At 50.5% G+C, this 20,948-nt stretch overlaps 1 protein-coding gene across 1 annotated transcript; it reads right to left on the reverse strand.

Moving 5' to 3' along the window:
• Positions 1-4,050: 4,050 nt before the first annotated feature.
• HEATR6 (HEAT repeat containing 6) lies at positions 4,051-19,567 on the reverse strand. Its single transcript, XM_069033752.1, has 20 exons — positions 19,376-19,567; positions 18,624-18,731; positions 18,114-18,254; positions 16,892-17,007; positions 16,406-16,520; positions 16,083-16,184; positions 15,539-15,676; positions 14,406-14,689; positions 13,942-14,119; positions 13,472-13,678; positions 12,729-12,828; positions 12,181-12,536; positions 11,230-11,352; positions 10,621-10,707; positions 9,550-9,684; positions 8,387-8,509; positions 7,223-7,347; positions 6,068-6,164; positions 5,490-5,694; positions 4,051-5,058 (listed from the first exon to the last, which is right to left on the reverse strand). The coding sequence occupies exons 1-20, from the start codon at positions 19,565-19,567 to the stop codon at positions 4,508-4,510; spliced, it is 3,483 nt and encodes a 1,160-aa protein (XP_068889853.1). The 3' UTR covers positions 4,051-4,507.
• Between the last annotated feature and the right edge of the window lie 1,381 nt (positions 19,568-20,948).

Here is a 20,948-nt window from a genome sequence, read left to right on the forward strand (position 1 = left end):
ACTTTGATTCCCCTATCATAACCCCGAATTAAAAATTCAAGCAATTACTTGCATGGCTTCCCCCCGATTAGGCTGGGCCTCGCGTTCATTAATGCGGGCGCACAGAGAAAAGCCATTAAGGGCGGGTGGTGGGGACGGTTTCGCTGAGAACAGTTCCGCTCCAGGAAGGAGCTGGGCCAAAGCCGAATTTCACACATCTCCGAGGCCGCCCAAGCACGGCCGGGGCCCTGAAAGCCGCCTTTGTCCCCCTGGCAGTCTCTGGGATGGGTCCCCATGGGATGGGTGGCACGCAGAGGTGCATTGCCTGGGCAGGCAGCCTGGTAAAAGCATCAGCCCAGTGGCGGCAGCGGCGAGGGGACTGACCCGAGTCACGGCGATGTTTCCGGCAGCGCCGAGCTGGTCGCCCCCCAAAATATTTACCCAGCCCAACCCTGCCGGTGTGGGAGCGCACGGGGCAGCAGGAACGGGGGTGGCTGTTGAATCACCCAGCCCATCGCAGCCCTCTGCACGTGGGCCAGCGCTCGAGCAAGATGCGGCAAGCCTCCCACCCTGCAAGCCTGGGTTTATGAGCAAATTGCAAGTTCCACATAGTTTTCCCTCCCATTCCAGTGCAAACGTTTCTCCTGCTGCTCCAGGAGCGGGGACTGGGGACGTCACCTCCGGCAGGACTCCTGCCCAGGCTGTGCCCCCCGTGCCCCCGCGGGAAGCCCCTGCCCTGCAGTTGCCACCGTGCCAGCGTGCCGAGCGTGCCGCTGCTCCACCGCTGGGCCATCAAGGAAATCTGCTGGACTGAAAAAATACCAGCACGTCTAGACTGAAATACCAGTCTGGGCTCCCGGGGAGCCAGAGGACCCCCCCCGGAGCAGCGTGGGCTCCCTTTTCGCAGGGATGGCACAGGAAGGCATGACCCCAGGGACAATCCTGCTCCCCGGGGCTCTCCAAGCCCCTTTAGAATCTCTGTCCCCATCCCCGCTTGGCGCTGCGGTGCCCAGAGCCTTGGGGTGCCCACGGTTTTCTTCCACACTCCTTTCCTCCTTGCCCACACCCCTCCTGCTGGGATCCCTCCTGCAGCAGGCTTTAGCCCCCCGGAGGAGCGTGGCCTGGGAGCGGAGGCTGGTGTGACAGCCAGGTCAGGCCACCGAGGGTCGGGCTGTTCCCAGATCCCCTCGCCCTCCGTCGCCTCCTCCGTGCGGGCGCTGCCGGCTCCATCCATCAGCACGAGGAGGAGCGCCGGGAGGCTGCAGAGGGGAGAAAAGGAAAACAGACAGGATAAAAATCACCGAATTAGCGGGTCCCAGGGAGGGACGGGCTGCGAGATAGCGCGGAGCCATTTTTTATGGGAGAGACAGCAGGCATGAACTGAGCATCAGCCTCTTCCCTTTGACCCCGCCACTGGAAGTCACCTCTGCCTTCGCCACCCCATTGCTCAGGGGCCGATGTCGCTGACACCGGAGTCACAGCCCCGGGCGCTGCGCGGAGGGAGCACCCGCACTCCCCGGGGCCAAAACCACCGGCCCCAGCCGCGGCCGCGCACCGGGAGGGAAAATGTTGCGCTATCACCCGGGGAACGCGCTGTGCTCGGATCCCGGGGCTGCGGCGTGGCCTGGGGGAGCACGGGCTGGCGGCACCCGTGTCCTGTCGGGGGACCCCCGTACACCCCGCGAGGGGACCCCGCGACCGCACCGAGGGGACAGCCAGGACCCCGCCGAGGACGCGAGCAAGCGGAGCCGCCGCTGCGGCCACCGGGGCCGCGCCCGCCGTGCCCGGGGACGTGGTGCCACCTCGTGGCCCGGTGACCGGGGCCGCTCCCGGGCCCGCCGGACACGGAGGCGGCTGCCTTGGGATGCTCAGGGCTCAACAGCCGCAGGGTCTCCGGTAAATCACTGTCTTTGCTCCCCGGTCATAGACACAATTGTTGGCGGGAAGGAAAAAATTAATTTAAAAATAAAAATAACAATCAAAAAAGCTCGGTGCAGGCGAGGGGGTTGTTTAACAGCCCCCAGGGACGCTGTAAGTGACCCACTGGGGTGGTCCTTGCTGGGTTGCCCAGGGCAGAGCCCACCACCGCAGGTGTCCCCAGGGGAACCCATGGGGCTGCAGGTGGGCGACAAGCCCAGGGAAACGCTGCCTCGGGGGCTGCTCGGCCGCAGGAGACATCCCCGGGCTGGGCACTAAAGCCCTTTTGTTTTCCCCACCCAGTGACCCCGCGGAAGAACAGGCGGATTGTCTTTCAAACGGAGCCGATTCGGAGCTTGAATGTCCCTTGCCACCTTGGCTATAAATCATCCTGCATGTGATAAGGTAATTACCTTCTCCTTGGAACTATTCATAGGAAAACCTATAAAGGGCCTGGCTTGTAAACACAACAATAAAGAGGCAGTACAATAAAACCTTGGCCGGGGTGGGGAAGGTGCTGCCTTTCCCCGGCCCCGAGCACCTCGTGCCCCATCAGGCCCTGAAGGACGGAGGCTGTGTCCAGCCCTGTGGCCCTCACTGGCAGCAAGGGGTGGCACAGGGCACACGCAGCCCACGCTGCTCTGCCAGGTACCAAACAGAGCATCCGACACTGAAGGGACGTGTAAAATCATCATTGACCTCCAAACCAGGCAGGAGAGCACAGCCCCAGCTCCCCCAGAAGCAGCTGTGGGGCCATGGCCAGGCACAGCCGAACCCCATAACTGACCCCACACAGAGGCTTTTTATTTGTTACCCAAAGAAATTTGGCCTCACTGCCACACCTGCCCCCTCCACGTGTGTGTCCCCAGCAATGCTCCTGTGCCACACAGCTCCTGATGGAAGGCAGGTGATGTTTATCTCAGCTTCAGAAGATGCTGACTGGAGTTAGTTCCACCAGCCAGAGCACAAACCAGCTCCTGCCTCTCTGCTGTCCCCCAGACCTGCACCCCTTTGTCCCCAGAGGTCAGCTAAGGGTGATGCCCTATTGGGTATCACAGCAATCTGCACCCTGGGGTGCATAAAACCAGAGATTCCTCCATTCAGAGAAGACCCTGACACTGGGTGGGGCTGCTGGAGTACACTCAGCTCAGGTACACCCTGTTCCCAAGTCCCACAGCTGCCTCAGGACCAGCATCCCAGCTGGTACAGGATGGAGGCAGCTCTAGAGATGTCAGCAAATTGGGAAAGAAATCCAGGCCAAGTTGTGCTCTCAGGGGCCATGGGACAGATTTCTCTCCAAGGCAGTGGCAGGTGTGGGAGCTCAAAGACGGGTTCAGGTACAGGTACAGCTGCAGCAGCCAGAGAGAAAAGGAGCAAATGAAGCTGAAGCGCAAATGTGTCACTTGAAGCAGAGTCAGGATGGGGCCCAGCAGGGTTGCTCAGCTCTGCCTCCATCCCAGGGTTTCCCAGCACTGGCACAAGCCTGTCTGCACACACCAGGCTGGGGCAGCAGCAGAAGTCCTCCCTGGCAGAGAACTGGCCCCATCCATCCACTGAAAAAGGCTCCATTACTCTGGGAAGTTGAGGATACTCTCAGCACTTGAGGCCTGCTGCAGCCAGCGTGAGGGTGGAAGAACAAAGCAGATGAATTTTGTATCCCCCAGAGGTTTTACGACAGGCAGGGCTTGCCCTGAGCTCTGTTCAAACATCCAGCCTGGGGTTAGGACAGCAGGCACTTAACTCTGAGTGCCCCAGAGCCCTGCTCATTCCTGGAGGTGCAGATTTGTCCCCAGCAACATCAGAGAGCTCAGTGCTCCCCCGGCTATCAGCAGAGTAAGCACAGAGCAAACACAGAGTAAGTAACAGCAGCGGGAAGGAATGGAAGGGGACAGAACTCCAGAACCAGAAACGAATCCATGTGCTGTTAGAACATCACTGCACCTCCCACAGAGGTGCTTGAAGAGCCAAAATTCCAGCCTTGGAGAACCTACTTTGAATTTTCTGCCTTAGGCAGCATGGTACCAATCCACCTGGAAATAAGGAATTTTGATTTTTTTTGGAAGACAGGATGAGTGGAGGCAGCAGGGAGGCAGAGGCCAGGTGTATGACACCAGGAACACAGACAGGTAAAGGCAAAGGGTGTTTGCTCTAAGCTGTTCTTCAAATATTGGTGTATTTGGGTTTATTGCAGGAACACAAGAGTGACAACATTTGCAGTGGCTCTGAAAAACAAAATTCTTCCAGCCCCCTGCTTTACAAACACGATTCTGGATCCTGCAGCAATAGGAACAAAATGCTTTGAGATAAGCTGAGGGAACAGGCAGCTTTACAAAACACACAGAGGAGGAAAAGGCGTTTGTTTTCCAAGTGGCGATGCTGTGACAGCGAAGTGCACAAACCAACCCCGGGGAGGGCAACGGCAGAGTTCACCAAACACGACAATAAAAAATGGTAATAATATAAAAATGATGTCCTAGAGGCATTATTAATAAATTCTGAAATAAAGTATTTAATATCAGCAGCAGGAAGCTTTTCCTCTGGATGCCCTGTGCAAGGGGACGCAGTCCGGCGCTCCCTGTGGAAGTTTTGGTCACTGAAATGGGCGTTTCCTTCAAGCCTCTGTCAGCTCCGTGGCATTGATGTGGTTTGTCAGGACATCCTCCAGGTACAGGGACACTCTGACCCTCGCCTTGCCCTGCAGCTCTCTCTCTATCCCACTGAGATGGTCGATGGCTCCCTGCAATCCTCGCTCCCTCTCCCCCAGGTCCGTGTGCATTCCCGCTTCGCTCTCCTCCCCTGAGGACCTCAGGTACTGCAGCACGTAGGGTTTGATGGCCTCCCCGTGGTCCCTGAGGCTCCCCCAGATGAGGGGCAGGTCCGTGCTCCTCGCCAGCCGCAGCAAGTGCAGCAGAGCCCGGCAGATCTGGGTCCTGAGGCTGGAGCTGTACTTGAACTCCAGGAAGTCCTCGGTGTCCTCGCTCCTTTGCAGGGCCACCACCAAGGCACTCCAGATTTGGCAGAACTGCTCCGTGGAGCCGTAGCATTCCCTCTTGCTGGGGATGGACAGGGCCATGGCTGACTTGATTCGCACTTTGAAGTTCTTGCAGGACTTGACTACAGAGGAAAGGGCACTGAAAGCTTGCGTGGCCCAAGGAGCCTCTCCTGAAAAAACACAAAAAACCCCACCCCTTTTTAATCAGCCAAAATATGCAAAACTATAAATGTCTCCTGAATATTTAATGAACTGACATTTATTGAATTTATTGTGGTTTAAATGAGAGAATCAGGGGTCATGAAATGAAATATTAGTTAAAACAGTTAATCTCCCGAGGTTTTACAAGAGGACATTTGGCATTTATTCACATCTATAATCCCACCCTCACACTCTTGCCTTACATGGCAGATCCAACTGAACATAGCAGTTACACCTGCACTGGAAGGAGCCGAGTCTGTTCCACTGGGAAGAGTCCTGGAAAGCTGTGAACCAAGACTCAGCTCCACTGGCTTCCCCCCTTCTTCTCCACCCATTAGGAAATGATCTGATCAGAACCACAAGAGCTGAGGCAGCCCAGGGCAGGGGAGCAGGCTCTCACCGAGAGGCAGGGCAGGGTTCTTGAACACGTTCCCCAGCGCGTAGCACGCGTTCCAGCGCACCTTCATGGTGGCCTCGCTGCCCACCGTGGCAATCAGGGCCTGCAGGGACTCCTCAATGGCTTCCCTGAACCTGGGGTTGGCCACGTGGCAGGGCTGCAGGAAATGGAGCACATTCCCAAGGGCACGGACAGCATTGCTCTTTACCTGGAACACACAAAAACCTCCCCAGTTTTCAGGTTGTGTGCAGGTCTTGTCGAGCCTGCTGTGAAATCATCTCAGAGCCAGCAAGGAGCACAGCTGAAATCACACTGTGTCTTCCTAAACACCACCAGAAAGATCATTCTCTGCAATGGCCACAATCCAAACCACAAATCCCTGCGCTGTGGAAAAGCCCACTCAAATTCCCTGCAATTCAAACACCACAGGAAACCTCCAAGCACCAGCCCCCAGGGGAGGATCTGAGCTGCAGCTCCCCCCAAACGCTGGGGCAAAGAGACCCAAAGTGCTTTTTCCTTGTGTTTTTTTTATATCCAAGAGTTAACTACACCAACTCCACTCTCCTTCCCTTCACTCTTACCTTGTCTCTGTCCTTGGATGCTTCTGTTGCAGACCGTAACAATTTCAGCAGCAGCAGATCAGAAAGTTCCTCCTGGAAGCTTTGTCCCATGGTTTCCCTGGCAGGAGAATCACCCTGTGAACACCCAGCTCGGCTGCTCCATCCCCAAAGATGTGATACAACCCTTTATAAAGGCCCATGAACAAACAACCTTCACTCTTTAGAAGGCTAATATGTAAGACAGACCTTTCTGCATGTGACCACTATGTTTATTAATTTAAAACCAAACTATCAATGCAAGAAAGCTGGTTAGCAATGGTTAAGTCTGTAATAAAAAACAGAGGGCAAGGAATTGCTCAGGGGCAATTCTGTAGCAGGAATATATGATAACTATTTTCCTGTTAAAAATGTAACAGTAGGTTGGGCTTCCCTCAGTCTCTGGCTTGAGGAAGGGTTAAATATTTATTAATTTTACTTCTGTGTTACGTTGAAAGTAAAGGAACCACGTAATTACACCAAGCAACACACAAGAAGTGGAAAACTGAGAAGTGAAAAGTTTTAAAGAGCCTCTCCTTAGAGTGACAGGACAAGGGGGAATGGCTTCAAGCTGAGTAGGTTTAGAACAAATATTAGAAAAAACCTCTTCCCTGTGAGAGTGCCCAGAGAAGCTGTGTTGCCCCACCCCTGGAAGTGTCCAAGGCCAGGCTGGATGGGGCTTGGAGCAACCTGGGATAGTGGAAGGTGTTCCCACGGAGACACAGGATGCTTTAACAGTGTCACATACTGGCAGACACACAGGGAGAGGGTGGTTAAAAAGCAGGATCCAAGCCAAATTTTGCCTTTTTTTAATGTTAAGTATCACAGAATCATTTTGGTTAGAAAAGCCCTCCCAGAGCATCGAGTCCCAGCTGTGCCCGATGCCCCCCTTGTCCCCAGCCCAGAGCACTGACTGCCACAGCCAGTCCTTCCTTGGACACCTCCAGGGGTAGGGACTCCAAACCTCCCTGGGCAGCCCCTTCCAATGCCTGACCACCCTTTCCATAAAGAAATTGCTCCTGATGTCCAACCTGGCACAGCCTGAGGCTGTGTCCTCTTGCAGACCAGTAGGTCTGGTCTGTCTGACGCTTTGGGATGGGGGCAGGGAGGTGCCACCCCAGGGCAGGCTGTGTCACGTACATGTTGATGATCAGGGTGTCTGTGAGGTTGCCCAGGGACCAGGCTGCCTTGGCACGGACGTTGGGAGACTTGTCATGGAGGGAGTTCAGAATGGCATTTGCTGTGTCTGCCACAAACATCACATCCTGCCAAAGCAAAAAGTGCTGTGAAGTTACAAAGTTCTCAAAACTCAGGTGATTTCCTTAGTAACACATTCTGGGTTTTGCAGGGAAAATGAGACTGGGACCAGCTCTATTCATTTACTCTTCTTTTCTAGGTGACACCTCTTAATGAGCTCATGGTGCTCTCTGCAGCTTTGCCTGACCTTTAATTAACAGTCCAAGCCTGAATGCTGACCAAGTCCACCACTCTTGGGTAGCTGCTGCTGAAAAGCTCCCATGTATTATTTAATTCCATTGGTGCTTTAGTTACTTTGGATTTTAACATAATTACATGGACTGCCAACCTTACACTAATCAAATCCCACTCTCGAAGTAATTGCTTCTCCAAACTCCCTGTTGAGCTGCCTGTCTAATCTTCTATGGCACACTACATGGGCCTATGGTGAAGAATTTTCTTTCCAAATATTTTGGAATTAAACTCCAAAGTCAGCTACTGCATTTTTTTTTTAAATTAAAATCATTCACTTAAGGTTACATTGTAAAAACTAATCTTCCAGCTCAGCCAAGCTAAGATGAAATTTTGTAGAAAAAAAACCAGCTTTTTTTTTCTCTAAATAAGCTTTATTTCTTGGTTTTAAGCAAAACTGAAGGCTTCACATTAAGAACTTGTTAAAATCATAGAATCCTAAAGGTTGGGAAAGACCTCTAAGACCGAGTCCAACTTTAAACTCCACAGGGCACTGTACAGCTCATCCCTCCATCCCAGCTCCACCTCACCTCTTGCAGCTCCTCTGTGCCAACCTAACCACTCCAGCTTCCATCCCTGAGAGCCTGGGAAGATCCTGACCTCCCTCCTTTTCCTCTCACTTCTGCTTCACCTCCCTACACTGATTCTGCTCTCACACGAAAGGCAAGAGCAGGTCTGGAGCCAGGAAGGAAACAGAAATACACTACAGACCAAAAGTAAAGATAATTAATTTCAAAAGAATCCATGTTTCACATCTCATGGCTCACCAAACCCATTATAAAATGGCTCAGAAGAAGGGAATGGGCTGGCTCTGACCTGCCTGAGGCACGGGAAGAGGATGTAGACTCCCAGGGCACGGGCAGCAGCAGCTTTCACCAGGGGGTTCTCGCTGTGGTTCAGGCCCAGCAGCAACGTGACACACAGGATCTGCTGGTCACCCTGCAACGAGGAGCAGAGTGGCAATGGGGGGACTGAGGAGAGCTCTGTTCCACAGGGACACACAAATACTCTGACAGACCCTGTATCTGAAGGAGCTTCCACTCAGAGCATGCTCTAAGTGAACTGAGTGGTGTTTCAGGAGCCCACCCAGGGACCAGGAATGCTTCCAGCACACAGGATCTCCCTGCTGTTAGGTCAGACCATGAAGGAAACCAAGATATTAACTCTGATCCAAAGCAGAAGGAATGGCCCATCAGAGGGAACACAGAGAGGATGGGCTGCTTTTGCCTTCCCTCCCTCTCTGCCCCTCATTAACCAGGACAGGCAGGGTGAGCTCAGCCTGGGCAGGTTGTCAGTTCACCAGCCCATGACAAAAGGTCAGAGTGGGCACTGACTTGACCCCATGTGGCCACAGGGACAGGAGAGTGGATGGGATCAAAGTACAGGGGGATGAAGTACATGCTGTACTTGGAGAATTCCAGAGATACTGCTGGACCAGCAATTCCTGGGCAAATGAGATCTGGCAGAGCACTCCCCAGCAAGGGCACAGTGACACAGAAGGAGCTGTACAATGCAGGGGGGATCCCCTGCCAAGGCTTTCATGTTTAAAAGCGTATTTCATGTTGCAAAGGGGAAAAACACACATGCAAATGGGTGCACAACATCAGGCCCTGGCTGTTGGCTCAGCTGGCTCTTCAAAGAATTAACCAGCAGAATAACAATCCCTCAGCCCTCCCTCATGCCATGAAATTCTTGTCCTCCATCTCCTGTGCATCCCTGCCAAGGCTGGGTATTCATGGCAGGGCCAAACAGCTGCTGTGACCCACAGTTTAATTGTTCTGACAGGATAATTGCTCCCAACATTGCCTTTCCCAGCCTTCAACAGTCACAATGTTCAAGAATGTAAAGGAAAAAAAATTCAGTGAGGTTTCTTTACTCTCTCCTGGTAAGTTTTAGAAAGCTTTACACTGCTGTGATGCGGGGGACAAGGACAAAGCCTCAAAGGTAAAACCACCACATTTAAAGGTGTGTTCTCTTACCTGCAGGAGGCTGAAAGCCTCTGGTAAGATAGAGGACAGGGCATCACAGGCACTTGTCTGGAGAGTGGCGTGGGGGGAGTTCTGCAGAGTGCCAGGTAAAGGGCCATTTAACATCATCGTCCAGAAGGTCACAACCTGCAGGAGAGTACAGCCAGGTTTATCTTTTAAACCCAGCAATTGTGCCTAAGTTCTTGTCTTTAAGATTATCATCTTTAAGAAATACTTAGAGCAGGGAGCATAATCACACATGGAAGGTGTTACAATTGTTTGGAGCCTAAAATAGTTAGCATTCAGAAACATTTTAAAGACATTTCAGTACTGCTATCAAGTAGCTGTTCACTGAGTTCTTTTTGTTTCCTTCTCAAGGCCACATACCCTGAAATTTAAACTGCACTAAATAGAGTTGTAATCCCACTCCTGAATCCACACAGCTGAGTGTTTTCATTTGCCTGACAATTTACCTTCATAGAGAATAACAGGAACCTGATGCTACTGAACACATTTCCTGGCTTGTAGGCTCAAAACTCAGCATGAGCCAAAAAAATGTTTAAGCTTGCCTTCTGTTCACAGAAGCAAGACTTAAACAGGCCTATATTACTCAGCTTCTGCAAACTTAACCAACAAACAGCTAATGAATTTTTTTGAATTCACATATATTGTGGTTCTGGCCACTCTCTCTGCACTTGTGAGCAGCCAGAAAATGTAGGTTGGCTCTTTAACAATGGAAATTCACCAAAATTCTAAGAGTTTTATGCAGCAGTAATGACACATGCAAAATCAGTGCTGTTCTTCCAGCTCTCTGAGCTACAGCAGGCTGCAAGATCTGGGAAGAGGAGAGGCAAAGAGACAGGGCTAACATCATGTAAAAGAAATAAAACCCAACACATCTGTCTACAGGCAGGAACAACTGCCAAATTACTGCAGGAAGTCTACAGAAACTGTCCACACTGGCATCCATAAAGCCACAGTCTGAGTCCCTTCCTGCTTCCCTGCAATTATTTATCTGTGTCTGTGCCAGTGGCTTTGCAGAGTCCAAGGAAGGAGTTGACTGAGGTGGAATCTCACACTTACCACGCTGACAGGCACCCTCTGCTCAGGGGCAGTGGGGGAGTCGGGTTTGTGCTGCTGCAGGACACCCGTGCCCAGCTCCTCCAGGAGCTACAAAGAACAAAAAGCAAGGAGGTTTTCATCAGGGATGACTCAAGGACCATGAACTACAGAACCTTCACCTAGGACTGCATCTACTCACCCAGGGAACAAAAATAAAAGATTCAGTACTGGTTTGGACTGTCCTGTCCCTGCTAGGACTGAAATCAGAGGAAAAGCTTTCCCTACATAAAGTCTCCAGCTAGAACAGCATAACAAATTACTGCACAAAGAGGAAATCTTTGGGTCACAGAGTCCAGTCCCTGCACCAGCTGATGCTCAGTCAGGGAAGGACCAGTGTTATAGTCCTTGCATTTCCCAAGCTTCCTGGTGACTCAGCAGAGCAACAAAATTCTGCTGAGACTTCAAGACTGGAAGCTGAAGGTGCATTTCTCCAAGTGTCAGGGTACTGCATTTCTACATCACACACACAGATGCTCTGAATATTCATCACCACTCATCTGCATTTGCAAAGCACACAGACAGATAAAACTGACTTGGTAAAACAATGTTGATGTGTCCTCCTGCTCTTACTTTGGCTCCATGGAGCTGAATGGATGGATCCATTTCTTCCATGCATCTGCAAGCCACTTCTCCAAGTTCTAGGAAATAGCTCTGAGCCATAGGGAAATAACCTTTCACAAGAAGAGCCAACACCTAAACACAGACAAAAAAAATTCCATTCAGCATTTTCCCCTTCTACCCAAAACACCCCAAATACACACTGAAAGGATGTTAATGGGCTAATCAACCCTGGCACCATATAATGAACTCTGATGTAACAGATACACCTTGCAGCACAACTTCTAGAATACTAGAGCTGATTAAAAGCCTCCCTGTTCCATTATCTTGTTCAAAGAAGAGCCACAGAAGCACTATCAGATAGCAACACCATGAATTATTTACTGTGAGGGCTCCTGTAGCCAAAAAAACTAAGAGCAAGACATTCTGTACCTCCTGTAAAACTGCTGCTGCCTTCTGTGAAGCCAGATTTAACAAGTATTTAGTGTTCCAGAAAGAGTGAGACTTCTTGGGATGCATGTTACAAAATCTACCCTTTGCTGTGGCTACATGAATTAAAACAAGGCATCCACAGGTTCTCCTTGAGTCGCTCCATAGCTCCTTGCAGACTGTTCTCTGACTGCAGGGCACTTCCCTACTGTTTTCCACCAAAACGTTCATTTGGATTCTGTATGGAGTAGTTTGCATGGGGAAGACTCACGGTCTGCCAGCACACACCCCCAAATACTACTTAAAAATACTGAAGATAAAAATCAGAGGCAGAGGAACTTGCTGCAGCAGGCTTGCAGCAGGACAGGCATGCTGCAGCCAGGGAATCAAAACGTTTCTCTTTGAGCACCTCAGCCCCACTGCACCAGCAAAGGCCTCAGCCCAAATCTCCCTGAGAGAGCAGGGAGCAAAGGGAAGCCACGACAGAGGGAGGCAGCTGGATGCTGAGCCAAGCCCCCTGTGCATCCGCCCCACCTGCAGGGACTCCAGCCGGAGGGGACACGGCTCGTAGACGCTGGACAAGGACGGGAAGTTGGCGTCGCTGTCGGAGCAGGAATCCTCCCTGGGCAGGACGATGATGGAAACGCACAGGCGGAGCAGCCAGCAGGGCTCTGGAGCTGCACACCCTGCTGGGCTGTCCAGAGGGCTTTCCCACGGCAGGGCTCTCCTGCACTGCTCAGAGGACACCAAGCGCCGAGGGGTTGCGCTGCCGCTGCTGCTCAGCCCCGAGGAGCTGGGCTGCTGCAGAAGCAGCTGCACCTCTGGCAAAGGTGCCTGGACAGAAACTATGGCCCCCAACAATGTGAGGCTGGAAACTCGAACGTTAACATCTGCAACAGACAATGGGGGGGGGGGAAGAAAGAGCAAAAAAACCTCCATTAGAACCTCACTGACAGCCCAGCATCCTCCCTCAGCAGTTTTCAGACAAGATAGATTATAATGAATAAACAGCCACTGCTATTGAATTATGAATTTATGGGGCACAGAGAAGGGGAGGAATATAACAGCGAGAGAATGCAAACCTTTGTGAGAGATGTAGGGCTTGATCTGGTTCCACACCCTGGTGAGCAGCCCAGGTTTCAATCGGCTGTAGGGTGCATTGGAAACCAAGTTTGCAAGGCACTGAAACACAGAGAAAGGTGCTGGTTACAATGTCAGCCTGGCCTCCAACAGGTTTGTTTTTACAATTGTAATTTAGGTCACTCAGGCAGCTCATTATCTGAGGGCACCTGAAAAAAAAACCACCCCAATTATCTGCTGTGTGAACACTGGATACAAACTTGGCTCCTAAGAGCAAGGATTTAACTACTGTGACTTGGCATAAAGACCAAGGAATTTCGATAGCCCATGGAAGGATTTGTCAATTTGGATCCCAGTTTTAAAGCCAATGTGAGCCTTCAGAATCATTTCATAGGTAAATTCAGCTTCAGAAAGACTAAAAAAATGCAGGAGAAAGAGAACTGTGCTGAAAAGAAACCCCAAGACTCTGTATGGAGCTCTGAGGAACCTGGTCTGGTGGAAGACATCCCTGGCCACAGCAGGGGGTCGAAACAAGGTGATCTTTAGGGTCCCTTCCAACCCAAACCATTCTGTGATTCCATGACTCTGCAGGATGACTCAGCCAATGAAGCTTTGTGAGATGACAAAGGTCTGTTTCCCACCACCTCGCTCTTCAACAACAGCTCTGTGCAATCTTTCTTCAGGACTTAATCTAGAGACCAATGTCACCCCTTGGGAGCACGTGGGACATCTGCAGTGCAGTTACCTTGACTATTTGTGTCAGTGTCTGAGAGGAGGACTCTGCCACCAGGGCCAGCAGCAGGCAGCGGTGCAGCTCCCGGATGCTGGAAGCAATAGTGACAGAGAAGGGAGTAAAAGCTCTCTTGTGGTCATTGGCATCTTCAGCCACAGAGAGGAACTGCTTAGAACCTTCCAGGAAGGCTGAGAGGACTTGAAGAGCACAGGCACGTGTCTGAAATGATAAAACATTTCTGTTACCTTCGAACAGATGGAGAATTTTAAAATATATTAAATCCTCTCTAGAAAGAGAAAATTCAACTCTAACTTTTTTTCATAACTTAAAGCAGTACAGAACCAATCCTTTGTTTCCTTAGCCAATGCTTCCTGTTTATTTCTTGGGGTGCAGTAGCCAAATACTTATTGAAGGTCAGAGAAGACAACTCCCAAGATTAATAGGGGAAAACACAACAGTTTTTGTACTCATAAGTGCCTCACCTTTGGAGAAGGGTCCTTTAGAGCAATTGTCATCAGGGACACGGACTGGGGGCTGCCAATACCAGGGGCATCAGGAACAAATGCTGACCAGTAGCCATAAAGAACTCTCTTTTCTATTGACTTTATAGTGGAGAGGAAACAGGCCAGAGCCCCTTGGCGAACATTGGCTTGGTAGGACCTTAAACACAAACAAAAAGATTAATGAAAACAGCAGGGACAAGGGATGGACTCCAGCTCTTTTACTTGTATTAGTGGCTGGCTGTGAGAGGAAACCTTTTAGACCAAGAACAGGAAGAACAAATTTACTTCCAAACCAACACAAACTACTGCCTTCCAATTTTCTTGTATCATCTCATAAATCAAAAGGGAAAGTGATTTCCTCAGCAGTTTTGATGAAGAACAAAGGGCCCTATGGAAGTGTTTTATGGATCCCCACGTTTTATGTTTATGTGCACAACAATCACCTCACTTTGCTCTGTATTCCACCCTCGGCGTCAGAATACTCCGACTCACTGCTGCTGACGCGTTTCCAGCCCGTGGGATGTGAGCACAGGGGATCCTTCCCAGCAGACACATCCGATGCACGAGCCCGAGGATCCGGACAAGGGCTGTTCTGCACATCCCCCAAGTGCAACTTCAGCATGTCTGCTCCCAGGACTGACTCATTTCCTGCATCCCCCGAATCTTCTCTTCCTTCTTCCCCAAACTCTCCCTTCTTTTGTTTCCCTTTGGACTTTTTTCTTCGGTTCTAAGACAAAAAATTGATTTTTTTTTTTTTTAGTCAATACTTAACAAATACATAAATGCAGTTACATGTCTGTGCAATACTCTACACACAGAAACAGTCTGTGTACTCTCTGGTATCTGAATTTTAAAATTCTGCTTATTAGTAGCAACAGTCACAAATTTTCAGTAATACTGAAGTAAGCAGTTTATAACTGAATAGCCTCAAAAACTAAGCTTTGGCTTCTTCATCAGTAAAATAAAATATATCCAAGGAAACTTTTATCTAAAAATCATATTTCACACAAAAGTGATTAAAGAACAACACTAAATACTTCTGTAGTTCTTTCAGATGTACAGTAGGTATTCAACACCTAAAAAGAAACAAGTCAACATGACTAGATAACTTTATTTTCTCTAATGTCTTCCAGATAATCAGTAATCCAAAGTATTTACAGGGTTAAAAAATAACCTGTAGAAGGGTTAAGGAGAACAGATGAGGCAAGAAATCAGTCTTAAATGAACTTGACTTCCCTAAGAAAGAGTCAAACAATTGTGCAAGTGTTAGGAGAAAAAACGTAACTTATAAAATCAAAAGCTTTGGCTAGTTTGCACGCATCAATCCCGTGCCTGCAGGCCAGGAATTCTTGGCTATGGATGAATAATTGTTGCACAGAGCTTAACTCGGGAAAGCCAAGCTCTGCAGAGCCATTTGTTCATGTCACCTGAGTCCCCAAAGCAATTCTACTCAGTGCAGAATTTACAATCTTTGAAGCAAAGAATTAAATGTACCACATGCTCAGGACATGAAGAGCCACCAATATCATGACAGGTAAGACACAACCACAACAAACACACTGCAGAATCAGCTTACCCCTGTGTGCTTAAAGGTGGCTGGTTCTGACTGCTCCTGCTTGACAGGTGACCTTTTATCATACTGAGGTAGGGGAGCAGGGTACAGGGCTGTGGGCACCTCTATGCTCAGTCCTGGCAGCCCATGGAACATGCATTTCTACAACAGGAACACAAACGTTAGCATTCTGTCCCTTTCCTGTGCACAGATTTACTGTACAGCCACTCAGGTGAATTCACCAATTTTCAGTTGTGCTCCTTCCCCCAGGTCTTGCCTCTCCCATATGTAAGGCTATGCAACATCTGAAATACATCTCCATCTAGGAGGATTTCAAGTATGTCAAAAAGCACCAAGCCTCCCATCTTCCTCTCACATTCTTCTGTGGGAAGTGCAGTGAAGATGCTGTGAGAGAAACTCAATATATTTTTCTTTACATCTCACACTCCATTTCCCCCACACTCAGGGTTCTCTGCTCCCTCTTGCTCATCTTCTACTGTTTCCCACTTAACAGCATCTGGAACCTCCCGGTGTCTGCCTCTTTCTTCAGGTGGATTTAAGGATTTACCTTTAACACTGCCAGAAGAGCTCCAATTTGGTCAGTTTGCATCAGTTTCATTTTCCCACCGTTGAGAAGCGACTGGACACCTTTCAGTGCACTTTGCAGTAACTGAAAACAAAGAATTACTTACTTTCCCTTCCCAAAACGCTGCAGGTTCACATCTTCCAAGCAACTTTCTAGGCAATTACAGTTTTGCTCAACTGGGACAGTAATATGATAAATTATAGACTGTTAAAGCAAAATCTCAGTTGACAACATTCCAAATTCCACATATTCAAGCAGATCAATCTCCTAATTAGAGTATTTTAGACAATTAGACTCACACTTACCATGCAAAACGTGATGTCATCCACATCAGAGGTTTTTGAAGACTGCAGAACACTTAGGAAAGTTTGAAAACAGACACTTCTGTAGGACTCATCCAGGTATGGCTGTCCAGGGGCACTAAAATTAGACCAGGAGGAGACACAAGGTTGGTTTACAGGTTCATAAAGTTACACAAAGTCCCACCCAAGCCCTCTGTTAGACCAAAGAACCCCAGATAGATGGATGGCTGATTGAAAGGGGCCAGCTCTACCACACAGGGAACAAAAGGAAACCTTCTGCACAAAAAATTAGACAGCACAACAGCTGTTCATTTCCTCCCTCCACTAACCCCCATAACATTATTTCTGGAAGACTGAGAGTTTATGGTTTTATGCACAGATATCTTGGAACACTAAAGCTCTGCACTTCAAATTCATGGACCTGCACCTTGCTGGCCCCGTGCTGGCAGACACACATTCTCTAAAGCACCTGCAAAGGCTGGTACACACCTGAGACACAGGTTTGCCATGCTGCGCACGGCCGCCCTCCTGAGCTCCACGTCTGGCTGGGCAGGGTCACTGAACTGCAGCAGGAGCCCAGCCTTGCCCAGCAGGTCCGGGAGATACTGGAACAAACCACTAAAAGTCATTAGGGGTCAGTGCTCCTCCCTCAGCCTCCTGGTTCTTGTGTTTGGGAAGTGGCTGGAGCCTGGCTGGACACCAGGTGCCCACCAAAACTGCTCCTCAGATGGGCAGGGCAGAGAAAATATAAAGAAAGGCTCATGAGCTGAGATAAGGACAAGGAGAGGTCACTCACTGATAACCATCACAGGCACAGCTGACTTGACTTAGTGAAATTAGTTGAATTTATTACCAGTCAAAAATCAAAGCAGGATAATGAGAAATAAAACAAAATTTTATAATAAAAAATAAAAATTGTCAGCTGCAATTTCAGATTCCAGAGACAGATTATGTTTATAAAAAACAGCATAAAAATCTTAATTCCTTAAGTCCTCTTATTTTGTATTAGGAAAGGACAGAGTTGAGCACAGTTCAGCTGAGTCCCAGTTTATGGTCTCTTCCCAGACATGAAGCTAAGCTAGGAACAACTGCTGCACCAAACTGCTGCCACTACATGGGCTACAAGCCCACACAAGCTGGCAGCTCCCAAACTGTGAGCATCACCACCCCATGCTCAGCCCAACAGCAGAGACTGCTTTGCAAGCTGCCACGAGCTGGTGACAGCAGGAGGATTCAGCATTTCAAACACTGTCAGCTGCAGCAACAAGGAGCTGCACACAGGATCGATACCCGAGAGCCTCTGCTTTGAAACGGCGCCGAGCTAAAGCCCTGATCTGGTTACAGGATGGATTTCAGGATCCTCAATGGAGCCTGTGGAGTTATGTGCAATTTGAAGCTCCCCGTGTTCTTCCTGCCTGAGGCTTAGCCTGGTCTGCAGGCTAAGCCTGTGCCCTTCTTTAATGGTGATCACTACAGCTGCAGCCTGCAGGTACAGAGTATTCCACAAGGGAATAATAATTATTAATACACACAACTGAAATTCAACTTTCCCATAAATATCAGCCACTATTTAAATGGGATCTAATCTTAGCACTAAAGGTAACACAACTTGAGAACTTTTTTATCCTTTCTTTCAGGAAAAAAAAATAAAGTAGAAAAAGCAGCAGTACAAATATTTTTGTTGTTACTTTCCCTTAGTTTGTAAGCTCACCTTCTGACACTTAGGCCCATTATTGTAAACAAGAGCTGCTAAGGCTTGCAGAATTTCAACATGTGTCCAGGAGCTGCACTGCCTCAGAGCAGAGATGCAGTAGGAGAGAAGGAAATTCAAATTCTGCTCATCAACCATCACCTGTCATAACAGAAAAGGTCAAGGTAAACATCATCATGCTGCAGTCAATAAACCCAGAGATATTGGTCAGATTTGGGTGATCTGGCTGTTAAAATCACACACCAGCAGAGAATCAGCTGACAAAAAATGGATAAATCTGTACAAGTGTCCTAAAATCAAGAGTACTTCCCATGGCGAATCACTTCTGACTGAGAGCTGGTTTTATGAGGAACCATGCTAGAACCAGATCAGAGCCTCAGCTACCCAAAAATAAGTAATACAGTGAAAATCCAAGACACTCTGCCTGAAGGTCAGCTCCACAGCCCTGGAAACGACAGAGCTCCCCTGGCTTAGTGAGGAACAGGAAGGACATGGCCAAACTCTTCCTACCTGATATCTGTTGAGTAAGTGATGGATAAGCTGACAGACTTTGCTGACAAGGTGTTCCTGATCAAAGGGAACCAAGTGACAGGCTTCAACAAGCACAGCACAAACATCCTGGAAGAGAAAGCCTCGGTTTATTATTTAGGCACTACAAAGACAGTAATAATGGCTCAAGGAAAATACTAAGTTAGATCAAGGAACAGAAGAGGATTGCCCAAAAATCAGTTAATTCCAAAGTGCAAAGTAAGCCTGCTTTGGAAATAAAATGAAAACAAACCAGTGTAATAATGAAGTACTGTGTGTTGCCAGTGGAGCACCATCTATACTGCACATCTAGAGTGCTCAGCTTTGAATGGCTTGCTTTAAGGTTTAAAAAATTACTATTTTTTCAACATCAGACTATGAAAATTGCCACAGACCCACCTATTGGTGTCACCCACCACCTCCACCCGGCAGCTCTTTGGCACAGGGCAGCAGAGCTCAGTCACCAAGGAGCCGGAGAAGGGACCCGGGCGTGGGCGGCAGAGCGTGGAAGGTGTGCGGGAACACGCTGCCCACAGCCGGGGAAACGTGGGGTGGGACCCCCGGGGGTGGGCACAGCGGGAAAAACACCGACCCCGCGTGTCCCCCACACCGGCACCCGCTCACACCCGCCACACGCGCGCTGCGAGACGGGCACGGCCGCGCCCGAGGCCGCCTCCTCCTCCTCCCACGCGGGCACAGCCCCGGAGCCGCCGGTGCCCCCATCCCCGCGGTACCTGCGGGCCCGGCGCGGCCGCGGGCTCGGGCCCGCAGCTCTCCGAGATGAGCTGGTCGAAGAGCAGATGAAGCTCCGTGCGGCGGCCGCCGTCGGGCCGGGCCCGCAGCGCGCCGAGCCGCGCCAGGCAGCGCCGCAGCGACCCGGCCGGGCCCGGCTCCGCCGGCTGCCCCAGCCCCGCCGCCGCCGCCATGCCCCGCCGCCCCGCCCGCGCCGCTATGGCAACCGGAGCCCTTCCGGGGCGGCCGCGGCTACGGCGGCCGGGCGGGCCCGGCAGCGCTGAGGGCCGGGGCGGGGGCGGGCAGGGCCCGCGGCAGGTGGCGGTGCCCGCCCGCCTGTGGGACACGGCCCCGGGAGCGGGCCCGGGCTGTTGGGAACAACAGCAAGTGTTCAACAGCAGGGTCATCCAGGATGGAAACGCCCCCCGAGAGCGACCCGGCGCTGCCAAGGCCGCCGCTGAGCCGTGTCCCAAAGTGCCACATCCACGTGGCTTTTAAATTCCCCCAGGGATGGGGACTCCACCACTGCCCTGGGCGGCTGTGCCAGGGCTGGACAACCTGTTCCGTGAATAAATTTTCCCGGTATCCCGTCTGAACCTCCCCTGGCTGTAACCCGAAATGAGGGCTGCTGTGCTGTAACAGGCTGCTCCTGTCCCGCAGCCCCGTCCCAGCTCTGAGCGAACCCAGCTCAGGCCAGACACAGGACTGCCATCGTGCAGCACTGGGGACACTGGGAGCACTGGGGACACTGCACCAGTGGTTGTGAACAGGAACTCACTCCCGTTAGGGTCATTGATCAGATGGGATCTGCAGCTCACCGGCATGAACATCTCGCTGACAGGTAACATCAAATGAAGCTGGGCTCCTGCCTTTCCCTGTGAGCAGCATCTGGGAAGAGCAGCCAAGGACTGGAAAGGCCTGGTTGATGGGGACATTCACTCGAACAGAGCTGAGTCAAGTGTTCCTGCCTCGCTGTGTGTACATGGACTGCTGCCAACACTGGATCCACATCACCTGGGAAGGAACAGGAGGGCTCCAGGGCCAGGACATGGTGCCTTTTCCTTCCATGTCACATCCAGGCAAAGCCTTACCTCTGGTTTACCTTCCTTCCATTTCCTTATCACACTGACCACCTTGAGTAAGAAAAGTACGTTCTGTGCCACCAGTGCCATGGCCTTGGCATCCTTCTGTGCCCTGGGCTGGCTGGTTATGGGTAATTGCTCTGCTCCTTCCCTTTATCGTTCCATTTATCCTGTGCTGTTTGTTCCTCAAAAGTCCCTGAAGGCCTTTGAGGCAGGCACATGGAAACAGTGCAGAGACAGCCCCAGGCACTTTATTATTGTGCAGGGATGATTATCATAGGATGACAGAATATCCTGAGTTGGAAGGGACCCACAAGGATCATCAGAGTCCTGAGAGATTTTAGAGAGCTCTGTGCCAGCCCAGCCCGGACATTGCTCCAGGGAGAGCAGCTGCTTGAGATCCTGTGAGTGCTCTGAGAGGCAGCATAAGAAAGTGATGTGGCCACCTTCACTGTTGATTGGAGATTTCAAACCCAGGAATGTCAGTGTTGCC

This window comes from Aphelocoma coerulescens, chromosome 19 (assembly GCF_041296385.1).
Source record: "Aphelocoma coerulescens isolate FSJ_1873_10779 chromosome 19, UR_Acoe_1.0, whole genome shotgun sequence".
NCBI classification, from domain to species: Eukaryota; Metazoa; Chordata; class Aves; order Passeriformes; family Corvidae; genus Aphelocoma; species Aphelocoma coerulescens.